The sequence below is a fragment of the Eumetopias jubatus genome, unplaced genomic scaffold, assembly GCF_037043125.1.
Source record: "Eumetopias jubatus isolate StellerSeaLion01/CBP00866 unplaced genomic scaffold, mEumJub1_p1.0 scaffold_1, whole genome shotgun sequence".
NCBI classification, from domain to species: domain Eukaryota; kingdom Metazoa; phylum Chordata; class Mammalia; order Carnivora; family Otariidae; genus Eumetopias; species Eumetopias jubatus.
This window is the reverse complement of record NW_028274807.1, coordinates 214,806,260-214,818,764: the sequence shown is the minus strand read 5'-3', so window position 1 is coordinate 214,818,764 and position 12,505 is coordinate 214,806,260. Positions and strand designations below refer to the sequence as shown.

General features: G+C 55.2%; 1 protein-coding gene across 1 annotated transcript in view; it reads right to left on the bottom strand.

Moving 5' to 3' along the window:
* The window catches only part of PTPRS (protein tyrosine phosphatase receptor type S), a 68,474-nt gene that overhangs the window by 35,275 nt on the left and 20,694 nt on the right, over positions 1-12,505 (bottom strand). Inside the window, exon 6 of the mRNA XM_028126232.2 lies at positions 7,376-7,486. Coding sequence (XP_027982033.1) covers positions 7,376-7,486 — 111 coding nt within the window. The remainder of the gene's footprint in view (positions 1-7,375; positions 7,487-12,505) is intronic.

Below are 12,505 nucleotides of genomic sequence, written 5' to 3'. Positions count from 1 at the left end.
TATGTAAAAAGCCTGCAGTATAGGATTGTTAATTATAAGTCAGTTAAATGTGGAAGGGCATTTATCAACAACAGTAATTTTAGTGCTCACAATCCTGAACATGGCCAGCAGCCATCAGTTAAATGGATCTGCCAATATGCTGTAAACGCCGACAGCTGAGAAACTTTGCCTACCTGCTTTCTCATTCGCTTCATCTGCTTCTAAGGGTGTGCTGTAGGAAGAGGGCTGGTTTGCCACAAGTTTGGGGAGGATCATGCCCATCAGCACTAGGTGGCTCAGAACCCCCTGCGGAGTCTCATTAGGCCTCCGGGCAACCTCCCAGCCAGCAAGGGCGGGTGGCTGACGCTGTGTTCTGCCCAGTTTGGTGCTGACACCCACCCACGACATCTTTCCACCCCTGGCTGCAAGCTTGAGGTGCGGGTTAGAAAGTAAGGTGGGCACAGAGCCCACAGGACGGAGTGGCCCCGCGGGACCCCCGCCCCCAATTACCGACCTGAATGGAGGGTCCAGGCAGGTTATAAGGGGACCACACCAGCCTTGGTCCTCAGCACGCTCCAGCTGGCTCTCGTTTCCAGCTCTTCTCGTCACCGAGTAGCCGGGGGTCCCAGCGGGGAGGACCCGCATGGGTGAGGGGGTCAGGAGGGTGGGCGGTGGGGGGTGGCGGGTTGGGGGGGGGTGGGTCGCTTCAAACCCCGATTCACATGGAAAAACAACTCAAAAACCGTCAAAGCAACCGGGAGACGACCCCTCCCCCAGGCAGGAAGAGGCAGAAACTCAAAAACCAAAAGGGGGAGGGGTTCAGGGGAGAAAGGGTGGGGAAGGTTGAGGGAAAACTCAAAAGTGAGGTGATCTGGTTGAAGCACTAGGTAGGGAACTCGACAGTGTCAGACATCTCAACGATTCGGCAAGCCACAGCTCCAAGGGAGGGAGGGGGGAGCTCTGCCTGGCATTTTGGGGTAAGAGGAGCTGCTGGGTGCTCCTCCAGACTCCAAAATGAGGATGCGGGTGGGGAGGGGAGGGGGGGGGAGAGATGCCAAGAAGTTCTGCAGCCCCCACGGGCCCATTGAAGCTTAGATTACACCTGTCCAGGGAAGGGGGGGGGGTCCGAGCCTGATTCCAAGGCCTGGTTCTCAGCCCCTCTGTTGAACCCCAGCCAGTGGCCCAGGGAGGGGTGGTACTGCCCCGTGGCCTGCCTTGGGCATCTTCCTGTTCCTGACCCCTTTCTACCATCCTGCCTCCTCCCTCCCACCAACAGCTCCCTCTGCCATCAAGATAGCGTGCATGGCCTGGAGGGACCTGGCTGAAGCCCGGCCCACCGGCTGACCAGCGGCCTTGGCAAGTTGTTAGCATTTTTAGCTGGATGTTCTGCTGCACTATCGATACTGATTTTATTTGCCTTTTTTGGTACCCTCTCTCTTGCCCCACTTTTTTTTTTTTTTGGTTCTAGCAGAAAATGGGATGACATCTTGCCAATCGAATGACTTCCTTGCCACCCCCCCCCCCGCTGTGGCCGCCAGAGATGTGGGGCTTTCCAAATGACAAGGTGTAATCTAATATTCCCCTCACTTCCCCCCCGCCCCGCCCCAGAACAGAGGAAACAGCAATGCAAAGGGTGTGAGGCAGGCAGCAGGCGAGAGGTTCTAGAGCTCAGTGTTCCTGCAGAACGCCCCCTCCCTGCCGCCCCACCCTGGAGCCCCCTCTCCCCTTGGGATGAGGGTGGGATGAGAAGGGCTGGGTCCTGTCAGGGTCATGTCAGGGGCCTTGGGGGCAGGGCAGGGAGAGGCACGGCCAGGCGTGATCAACAGGAACTGGGGGGGCTCACCAACACACCCCAGTGCAAATCTTTCTGGAGATACAGGAGGTTGGGGGGGCGGATTCCAGGCCCAATATTTGTATCTAATCCTGTTTGGGGCTGGGGGTGGAAGTAAGGAAAACACCTAGAAGTCAGACCCACCAATTTGACATGGCTTGGTGCCAGAGGTTTTAATTTTAAAAAACCATCTGTCCCATAAAAATCCCACGCCATGGTTTGATCTGCAAAAGCCTGGGGACAAGACACAGAGAGTTCTGGGGAGCACCCAGAAATCGGGGCAATATAGACCCACCACTGGCATCGGGCATCGAGTCCTGTTCCTGAGCTCAAGATTCGAGACCTGTCACTGAAGTATCCCAGCCCCATCTGACCTCCTCCCAAATCCTAAAGGTATCCTGAGTCCCTGGAAGGTGGACCGCTCTTCCCCATGCCTCCAGCTCACTCCAAGTTCTCCCCGCAAGCCCTCACACCATCAGGCGGGTGGTGCACCATTTAACTGGGTCCCGCGCACCATGGGTTGATGACGCTATGTCAAATGTCAAGTGGTGAAGGTGCCACCTTTAGCCACCAAAGCGAGACCGGAAAGCCTTACAATGTTAAAGAGACAAACAAGAAAATTAACAGCCAGGGAGAATGTAATCTGATCACCTTCCCACCTTGTCAAAAGCCGGAGCTGCATCTTCCCCAGGGGAGTTCTGGGACTGGGAATGCCAGATGTATTAAAAAGTGGGCTCAGTTTGGACGTTGGCCCTTTGCATCTCAGAGAGATCCGTTTCAAGAGGAGAAGGGCCCCGTCTGAATATCCCGCCCCCTGAACCTCCCAGGGGCAGCAGAAGCTGGTGATGGGGAATTAAAGGAGTCCAGCTGGGGGTAGGGACTCCTGGCAGCCTGCCCTAGCAACAATGTAAACGCTTGTAGCTTTCAGGGTGGAACGTGCCAGGTGGTCCCCTCTTCTGGTGGACTGGGGCTGTTCTGCAAGGTAGCTCAGCGCCCAAGCTGGGCCCGTTGTTTTTTGTTTTTTTGTGGTTTTTTTGCCTGTTTGGACTCCGTGGCCACCAAACTCCCTGGCAAAGTGACAGGAGGAAAGATGAAAGATGTGGCTCTAGGGCGGCCACTGATCTCACAGGAATTGGGTCGGAACCAGGAGAAAATGAAATCATGGGATGGGTTCAGAAAAAGCACCAGCGAAAAACGAGATCTGAGCACATGAGTTCACTTCTGCCCTACAGTTCTTTTCAAAGCAGTTTGCCACAGCCATCTTTTTCCAACGGTGGATCTGCGAAGTACATAATGGGCCAGATGAGGTCCCCAAAGAAGGGAAGTGTTCGCTTGAACTCTTTCCTTCCCCTCTACAACAATCCCACTAGGTGATCTCTTCTACGCCGGGCACTAACACAGGGCACTTGAGCAGTAATTAGCTCAATGGAATCCTCCCAACTCCCCTGTGAGCTTGAGCAGGGATGACCCTTCTTGTGCAGATGAGGAAATGGGACCCCAAGGGATCAGGTGACTAGCCCAAGGTCACACAGCCAGAGAGGGGCAGTGGCAGGGTTTGAATCCAGGTGGGCCGGAGTCCAAGACCTTGAGCCACTTCTCAGCTCTAATTCACTGGGACCCAGCTTTGGTGGAGGGGCTGGGAGAACCTCTCCTCTACTTTTTGGAGCTCCTCTGCAGGTCGGCCTGGCAGCTCTCACCCTGGGCTAAAAAGGAGACAGGAGAAAGCAATCTCCTCTTACTGCATCTAAAGTCCTCTTGCCAACTTGGCCCCGGACTTCCCAATAACTGGGAAATTAGGGAAGGAAGTTGAGGGAAAAGAGGGTAAAAACGGTGGCCCCAACAAGCTGGCCTCTTCTCTCAACTCCCACCTATGTTGGATAGTCAGCCGAGGGTCCAGGGGCTAGAAACCTAAATGAATTTTTTTATTTGGGGTTGGAGTAGTATTCTCAAGGGCTTGACTTCCTTCAGGGAGGGAGAAGAAGATGGCAGCGTGCATCTCTGAATCTCTGAAGGTTTGCAGGAGTGAGAGAGACACTTTGGTGGGGGGGAGGGCGGAGACAGAGAGAGACAGAGACAGAGAGAGGGAGAGAGGGAGACAGGGAGGGAGGGAGGGCGGGAGAGAGAGAGAGAGAGAGAGAGAGGGAGAGGGAGAGAGGCAGGCAGTGGGAGAGCTGGGGAGGCAGAGAGAGAGGGGGGAGAGGCTATGTCCAAAGTTCCCCTGGGTTTTCTCCAGAATTCCACAGTTCTGATGCTTAGGTACTCAGAAAGTGACCATGCTGTGTTGCTGGACAAGATACCTGTGACTGGGCCCAGAGCAGGTGAGGGGGTGGAGGGAACAGCCAACATCGCCTGGGAGGCGGAGGCATAGCACTGTAGGGCGGGCTAAACTGCCTGCGTATTTCTTCCAAAGTCGGTCATGCTATGTTTTCTGACAGAGAGTTTTGTATTTGTACCCAGCCAGGATGCCAAAGTCATCACACCAGCTGCCATCTTGAGCGCTGCCTATGTGCCAAGCATGCGTCATTTCGGGAGGCTGATCCAAGGTAAGGTAGCCACTTCCCCCATTTGGACTGCTGCTCTAGTGAACAAGAACTCGAAATGCTGGTTGTTGCCCGTTTAGCTGCACTTCAAATGCCTGTTTTCTGGGTCGTTTGGGAGAGTGGGAGGTGGTCTCATGCTGAGGCAGAAAGACAGGAACATGCCTGCTTACGCCCCCTTCCAACATGGCTGCGCTGTGGGGCTGAGGCACCACCTCTGGGGAAAAGGGGCCTGGCTGGCGAGGCCAGGCAAATGGGGCTGCTCTCCCCCACACCCCCCACCATCTGTCTATGTCACCTCCCTTGTGCCTTTGAGCCTGGGCGGTCACTTTCTGCCCCAGCATCCCAGCTGTGGGACCCCTACCGCCCTCCTGGATGGTAGCTGGGACAGGAACACTGGCTTTTAAATCACAATGCGTTTGGAGAACAACCACAGAACAGCTCAGCCCAAGAAACCGAAAGCAAATAGCACGGAAACAAGAGACAGAACCAAAGACGAAACGCTTTGGGGTAGAAGGGGACCAGGGTGAACGGGGATGAGAGGGGGGAAAAAAAAACGAACTGATCGGTTTTTTCCCCCCCAAAACAAAACCAAACCAAAATAATTAGTAATAATAATTAAATAAAAGAAAGAAAGAAATACGAAGGAAACCAAAGGAGAAAAACAGAACAGGAGACGAGAAACACTCCAACAGAAGGCGCTGGGAATTCACCAAACCGACAAGAGTGGCATGCAGAGAAATTTTTACATTCTCCCGGCATGCATCAGGCCCAAGTTACCATGACGACGAGGAGTGCAAAAAACTTAGCAACAACATTACCAACGGATGCATAGAGGCGACCACAATGCAAGCATCGCATGTGTGCGGCCGGCCCTAGGCCGGGCTGGGCGCGGCTGAAATTTTCGTGTCTTTCTGGGTTTTTGCTCTCACTTGGCGGTTTTTTTGTTTTGTTTTGTTTTGTTCGCTTTGTGCTTACTATTCGTATTCCATCGTTTATTTATTTATTAGTTCTTTCGCTCTTATTTTCCGTGTGTGTGTCTGAGTGTGCGCGTGTGCATGTCCATGTGCGTGTCGTGTGTGTGCGTGTCACTTTCAGAATGTAAAAATGTGGGTAAAGAAAGTAAAAAAGAAAAAAACACACCAACCTTCTCGAAGCTCTGAGGGATGTAAAGGGGGTTTGATGCAGAACACAATGACATGGGGAGAAGAGAAAAAATAGGGGAGATACAGAGAGTAAAAAGAGGACTTCCCAAGGCTAAAAGCTGCAATAGTTTGTTGTTTTTTTTTTTCTTTAAACCAAAAAAAAAAAAATTAAAATTAAAAAATAAAAAAGAACAGCAATGACCTTTTTTCTTTTCTTGACATATTACATTCGTCTTCCACGATTCTTTTTTTTTTTTTTTAATTCATTTCTGGAGTGTCTGAGACCCAGGCAAAGATTGGGAGGCTGGACCCCCAAAAGATCAGAGGCTCATGCTGGGGACCCCACTCCAGGGGGCTGAGGACATGGGGGTCCCCTTCCCTCGTTGCACCCTTGCTAGAGGCCTCCCCCCCACCCCATGCCTGCTGTCCGCGCTCTCTCCTTGAACCCTGCCAGACTTACAAACCCCCATCCCAGATGTTTGCAGAGAAATAAGCAGATTAGACGAAGACCAGTCAGCTGGAGTCCTGGACGCGCTATAACTCACCAGAGGTGCCGTGGCAGCGGATCGGTGTGTGCCCCCTGCCCACCCTCACACCCACGTCCCCCTTCCCTCCCTCCACGCGGCCTCCTCCTCAGAGACAGGATGTCAAACCCAAGGTGCAGAACCAAGGAGCTGCTTCGGGGCCGGTGGGGCTGTGCTTGGTGGGGACCAAGCGGGGAGGGTCTGTGGGGGAGGGAGGAACTGCCCCGCCTCCCGGCTGGAGAACAGCAGGGGCTTGGTGCCTCGCGTGGGGGAAACTGAGGCCCGGAGAAGTGTGGGTGCAGTCAAGTATAAGAGCCAATCAGGGCAGCCCTAGGGTTTGAAGGGGGCCCTGTTTCCTGGCAGCAGAGGCTGTTTCTACCCCGAATCTGATCAGACACAGCCACTGGGAGGCGGGAGAGGGAGGAGAGCAAATGGAAGAGGAGGAGGCAGATTAAAATTTCTGGAAGAACTGAAGAGAACCAACACAGGGTAAGAGGGGCCAACCCTGGCCTCTGGGGACAAGGGAGCCCCCCGGCGCCTCTGAGGGGACATCAAGGGACCGAGAAGGAAGTCTGTGTAGACGCTCCCCAGGGCCACCTTGGGGGGTGGGGGTGGGGGGCCCTGGGGCAAGGACCCGGGCTTCCGGGCATGACGAGAGCGACAAGCCTCGCTGGCGTGCCGTGCCTGCCGCGGCCTGACGGGGTGCCAAGCCCCAGGCCTGCGTGCCTGCTGTGGCCCCGGCCTCGCTTGGGCCAACACGCGTCCTTTCCTGAGGGCGACTAGGAGACAAAGAGCACCAGGCTCTGGGACAGCCGAAGGTGCAGGGGCCGGCGGGGGGCGGCCTCAAAGACCCCTCCCCAGCTCTCAGATTGAGGGTGCTGGGGGTGGGTGAAGCAGGGAGCTACGAGAGGCCACGGAGTCTGGAGAAGCAAAGCAAGCACACAGCAAGGGTGGGGGGCACGGCACGACACACCACAGAAGCCGACTCGGGTGGGCGGGTGGGCGGGCAGGGCGGGGCAGAGGCCTGCAGGCTCCCCCAGCCCTGTGGGCCCAAGACTGACCCCATTGGCCCTGCCCCGTTCCCTCCTGCCTCCCCCACCAAGTCCTGCAGCCCATGGGGTGTCTGTCACAGGCGTGGGGGTGGAGGGTGTAAGCAGCCCCCATCTTAGAGGTAAAGAAACTGAGGTCCAGAGAAGGATGCCGCCTCACCCAAGGTCCTGCTGTGAGCAGGGGGGTGGGGGGGGCCCTCCTGCTCGGGTCTGCAGGGAACAGGGGAGCCCAGAGGCTGTGAGCCCAAGGAGGAAGGGGGAACAAGATAGGACGGGTCCCTGCCTTCGACCTGGACACGGCGTTCCCTACCTCGCACGTAGAGGTTGGCGGGTGAGGAATAGCGCACGCCAGCGCTGTTGGTAGCCACGCACTCATATTTGCCTTGGTCCGTCTCCTCGCTGCTCTCGATCTGCAGGGCCCCTGCGGGGAGAGGGGAGAAAGCCTGGCCAGTCAGGGAGGGTCTGGGCCTGGGCTGGGTGGGCTGTCCCAGAGCCCCGTTCCACCTGTCTCTTGTCCTGTCTGGGCCAGAGAGAGGCAGACAAAAGAGAGGAGTTAGTCTAGAAACCCTGGCTGGGCTGGGGGCGGGGGGGGGGGACTCCCTGGCTCGTCTCCCCCCGCCCTAATCCAAGTCTAGCCCCAGACCAGCCCAAACACACTGCATGTCCCCTGCAAAAGTCCTCCATTCTCACTGGGAAATCCAGTGGATGTCTGGCTGGTGCTTCAGAAATGACCGCCAGGTTTAACTACAGAGCCAGAGAGGTATGTGCCAGAGGGGTGTTTGCAAAAACACCGAGTGATGCTCTCTAGGCAATGGGCATTCATAACCCACAGCAGTCATCTGCGAGACCCTGGGGCCTCGGGGGCGGCCACAAGGAATGTGCAAGTTCAGGAAGCTGGTGGTTGCCCTGCTGGTTTCAACCAGTGCCTATGTGTAAATGAACACGGGTCTGGGTTCCTCGTGCGTGTTTGAAATGACAGGTCTCAAAGCCTGCAGTGCCCATAAACAGAGACAAGTTTGTCTTTCTTTAAGACCAACTGAAATTTTAGGACTGGGACACCTCTCACATTAGCTAAGGTAAAGGATGTTGAGATTGATATATATACATCAAGTATGTTTGAAATAAAAAAACTTGGATTAAAAGCCCCCTGTACCTGAGATTAATTGAAGAGGAGCTTGAATTTCCCCCATGGATGCCCCTAATGTCATCTACGCAAGTCTGAATTCACCCACCTGTTTTAAAACCACAGGCCTGGATTCAGGATCCTGGTGCTGATGAGTAATCATTAATGAACTTCCTCAAGTGCGTTTGCAATTACGGTCCTAGACCCAGGTCCATGGCACTCTTGGGTTAATGGGGAAACTTTTCAAGTGTTTGAAATCAGAGATCTGAATGAAAACCTCTAATACCCACAAATAAAATGGAAGGTTGAAGTGCCACAAGTGTGTTTGGAAAATAACAAGCCAGGATCAAAGAATCTGTTGGTCATGAGTGAATAAAAGTTTAAAGAAGAGGCCAATTTCCTCAAGTATCCTTAAAATCATAGGCCCAAATCAAAGGTCTTAATGCGTATGAGCATATGAAAATAGGGCTGGTTTCCCCTCCCTATGTTTGAAATCACAAGCCCAGATCAAATATGTTACTTCCCACGAACATATAAAAATGAATGAAGCTTCTCAAGAATATATGAAAGCACGGGCCTTGATCAAACACCGCAGTGCCCATGAGTAAATGAGAATGAGGCTAACAACTCCCCAAGGATATCCGAAACCACAAGTCTGGAACAAATCCTCATTTTCACAAGTAAATGGAGCTGAGTGAACATCTTTAAGTATATTTAAAATCACAGACCTCAAAAAATACTTGAACACCCGTGAGTAAATAAAAATGAGGCAAATGTTTCCACAAGTATGTTTGAAATCAAAGGCCTGGATCAAAGTTTTCGTTTTCATAACTAAATAAAACTGAGCGAACATCTCTTAAGTATGTCTGAATCACAGGCCTGAAGCCACATGCTTGTTGACCATGAGTGAATGAAAGATGAGTGAACATCTCCAAGTGTGTGTGAATCACAGGTATTAGAATTCCTGGCACCAGGAGTCCAAAAATCCAGTCCAAGCTCCCAAGAAGTCCCCTCTACCCAGCTGTTCATGGCTGTCCCATGGAAATGACATGGACCCACAAATTAGGACCCCAGATTAGCTTCTTTGGGGGCTACAGAAGCAGGTTCTTCCCCCATATCCCACACTTCCTACTTTCCCCCAACCTCAAGGCTCTGAATAGCAGGCAGGCAGGCATTACTATGGAGGCCCAGAGAGGGCAGGGAGCCTGCTCTAGGTCACACAGCATCCCTAGGACATCGACTCTTCCCTAGGGTTCCCACTCAGGCCTATTCTAGTGTACTCCGGTCAGCACTAGGGGAGTTGGCCTTTGAGACTGCCTGTCTCTCTGCTCCCTCGGGCAGGACCCTCACATCAAAAGGACGGGAAGACTGAGGCTGGAGAAACACAAGGCCTGTGTGCAGAGCAGCGATCAGAATCTGCTTCCCAGAGCTCCGGGGGGACACGGGAGGCACTGCCCCTTCCTGAGGCCAGATGGCCTGAGGGGCAGCCATGGCCACACTCGGCCCCCCAGCCACGCACAGTGACATAGACACAGAGACTGGACAGACACCGGGCAGGGTGGCAAGGGGGAAATATGTGGAAGGGGCCTGGGTGTAGCCCCCCATGGAGCCTGGGGGGCTGGGTGGGCAGCGAGAGAGAGCGTGAGTGGGCGGGTGGGTGAGGAAAGAGCCTCTTACCTCGGATCGGAGTGCTTTCTGTAAGGGAAGCAGAGAGAGTCAGGTGAATTTCAGAAGGCAGTCCTGGGGGGCCGGGGGGGCCCCAGGGAGGCCAGGCTGGGCCACAAGCCAGGCCTGTCCACTCTGCCCCCAGGGGGGTGGGGGACTGAGCCAGCCCTGAGCCTAGGGACCCTGCAGGGTCTGAGGGCTTGTCAGTCAGGAAGGCTTCCCACAGGAGGCGACAGTCTCCTGGGGAAGGAGGGACTGAGTCCAGAAGCCCCTCTAGACTGTTCTTAGGGGTGTCCCTATGGCCCAGGGAGGTCTATGGCCTGGCCTGGCCCTGTTGGCTGCCTTCCTTTTGGGCTGAGGGAGGGAGGTCATGGACCTCCCGTTCTTCTTTCCTTCTTGGAAGGGACAGGGAGCGAGGAGGGTCTTGGGAGTCTTGTTAGAGACGGGGGAGAGGGGTTAGTGCCCCAGGGCTGGACATTAATAAAGCAAAGGGAAGGCGTTACAGACAGGCCAAGTAAGGGGGACAGGGGAGAGCAGCAAGGGGGAGCGAGGGCGGAGGGAGGGAGGGCCCTCCCGCCTCCTTGGCCTCCAAAAGGAAAAGAGGAAAGGGCGATCTGCACGTTGACCCGGGCGCTGGGGGCAGGGGACAACTCAGGACTCACAAAGAAAGCGGTCCTGGCTTGGAGATTTATACCCCCAGCTCATCTTCCCGGGAGAGATCCAGCCCCCTCTCTCTCTGCTGACGGACAGCCGATAACCCCACCAAGAACAAGTGGAGCCCGGAAACCCTGAGGCCAGAACACAGCTCCTTCCGCACAGTGAAGGCAAAACCGATGGGCAAACGAGTGCCCGGAGGGGCCAGCAAATTGTCACACCATGAGTCAGAGGCAGGGGTGGGCTCTGAACCCAGCTCTCCAGCCTCCCAGACCTCTGTATTACCTCTTACAAAATCCTCAAACCGACAAGGCCCCCTTCTCCTCTTTACTCGGGACGAAATGGGAATTCACTTAAGGTGGCAATGACGACCAGAACCTAGGTCGGTGGGGATCCAGAGGCCAAAGAACGGGACCTCCCAAGATGGCCAAACAGCCCAAGGCCACTATATTGAGAGGAGAAAATATGTCTCTTGGGTATTAAAGGTGGTTCTACTGCTTAACCTGAGCAAGAGGAGAAGGAACTTTCACGGGCCAACATCAGTCATCCTCACTCTAGTAAGAGTTAGCCCTGCAGTTGGTTTCAGGGCATTTAGGCTGGATGTTGGTAAAACAGGGAAGTGCCCAGTGCCAGCCCAGCTGGAAAAGTCCTCTCTCCCTCTCAGACCCAGCTCCCGAATTTCTGCAAGTTCCTCATCTTCCAGCAATGTCAAGGCTGGGGGACTGTTAGGTGCAAAACTCCACTAGCTCTAGGATTCCCCTAATTTCCCCTTAGCCCCCATTCTGGGGTCTGACCAGCCCCCTTGTGGCCTTGTGTTTTTTTCCTCTTTTCCTTTTGGGCTCCTCTCTCTGCAGCCCCCTGGTGCCTGACAGGGGAGGGCTGGGTGGCTGGTGGGGGAGGGGGGGTCGTTAGTAAACATGCCACGTGGAGTGGGTCACCGTTACTGTCACAGTGGCTGTTAGTCTGCGGGGAGGGGGCGGGGCGGGAAGGGGAACGAAGAGGGGACGTTAGTTGTTGACGTGGTGAACAAATGAGACTTACCAAAGGTTTCTGAACGTTTACAACAGAGGGACAAGAAAAGAGAACAGGATCATTAATGGGTGTTATGCAAAGGCCTGTATCCTCACTGGGGCGGGGCAGGGAGGGGAGGTCGGAAGAGTAATCAGATTATGACCAATAAAGCAGCTCACACGCGTGCCGAGCACCTAGGCTGTGCCAGGCATTCCGTCACGAGCCCCTCGCACCAGTGCCAAGGAGGAGGTGCATGATATGGTCCTGAGACCCAGAGGAAAAGACCTGCCCTAGGACACAGCGGACATGGGCCCAGGCAGCTGGGCCCCGGGCTCCGTGCTCTTCATCAGCCCCATCGGGGCCCGTGAGGGCAGAAGCCAGCGGGGAAGGAACTGGACCCTCAGGCTGCCATCATCCCCCGGCTGAACTCCCAAAGCTGCAAGTATCCTCAGACAGGACAGAAGGGGGAAGGCTGTCTACTACCCCCCCCCCCGGCCCCTGCCCCAGGGCAAGGTCCAGGTCTCTCCAGGGAAGAAAGAAACTCTGGGCTTAACGTCTGTCCCTTCTCAGAGCTTGGGTCTGCGCCGGGGAGAAGCGGAAAGCAGAGAATGGGCAGACAGACCCCTCAGAGAATGGGACCGGACAGTGAGTGGGGGCATGAAGAACAACTGGGAAGCCTTCAGGCAGGGCTGGCTCCGGGGCGGGGGGCGGGGGGTCCTCAGAGGAAGGGGGGAGAGAAAGCAAAGTGGTGTGCCCCAACATGTGTAATCACAGTGGAGGAGAACACGCGGGAGGTGCATGCGGGCACATCCCTACCACACGTCTGCACGCATGGGGACTGTGGGCGTGGCCTCAGACGCGTGCACGCACCCGGGAAGGACAGTAACGTGGGTGCGCGTGCAGCCAAGACGCACGTGGACAAGCTCTGCTCTGGGAGGGAGAAGGCAAACCCACGTGCAGGCAGCACGGCCTGCGTTGGACCTCACG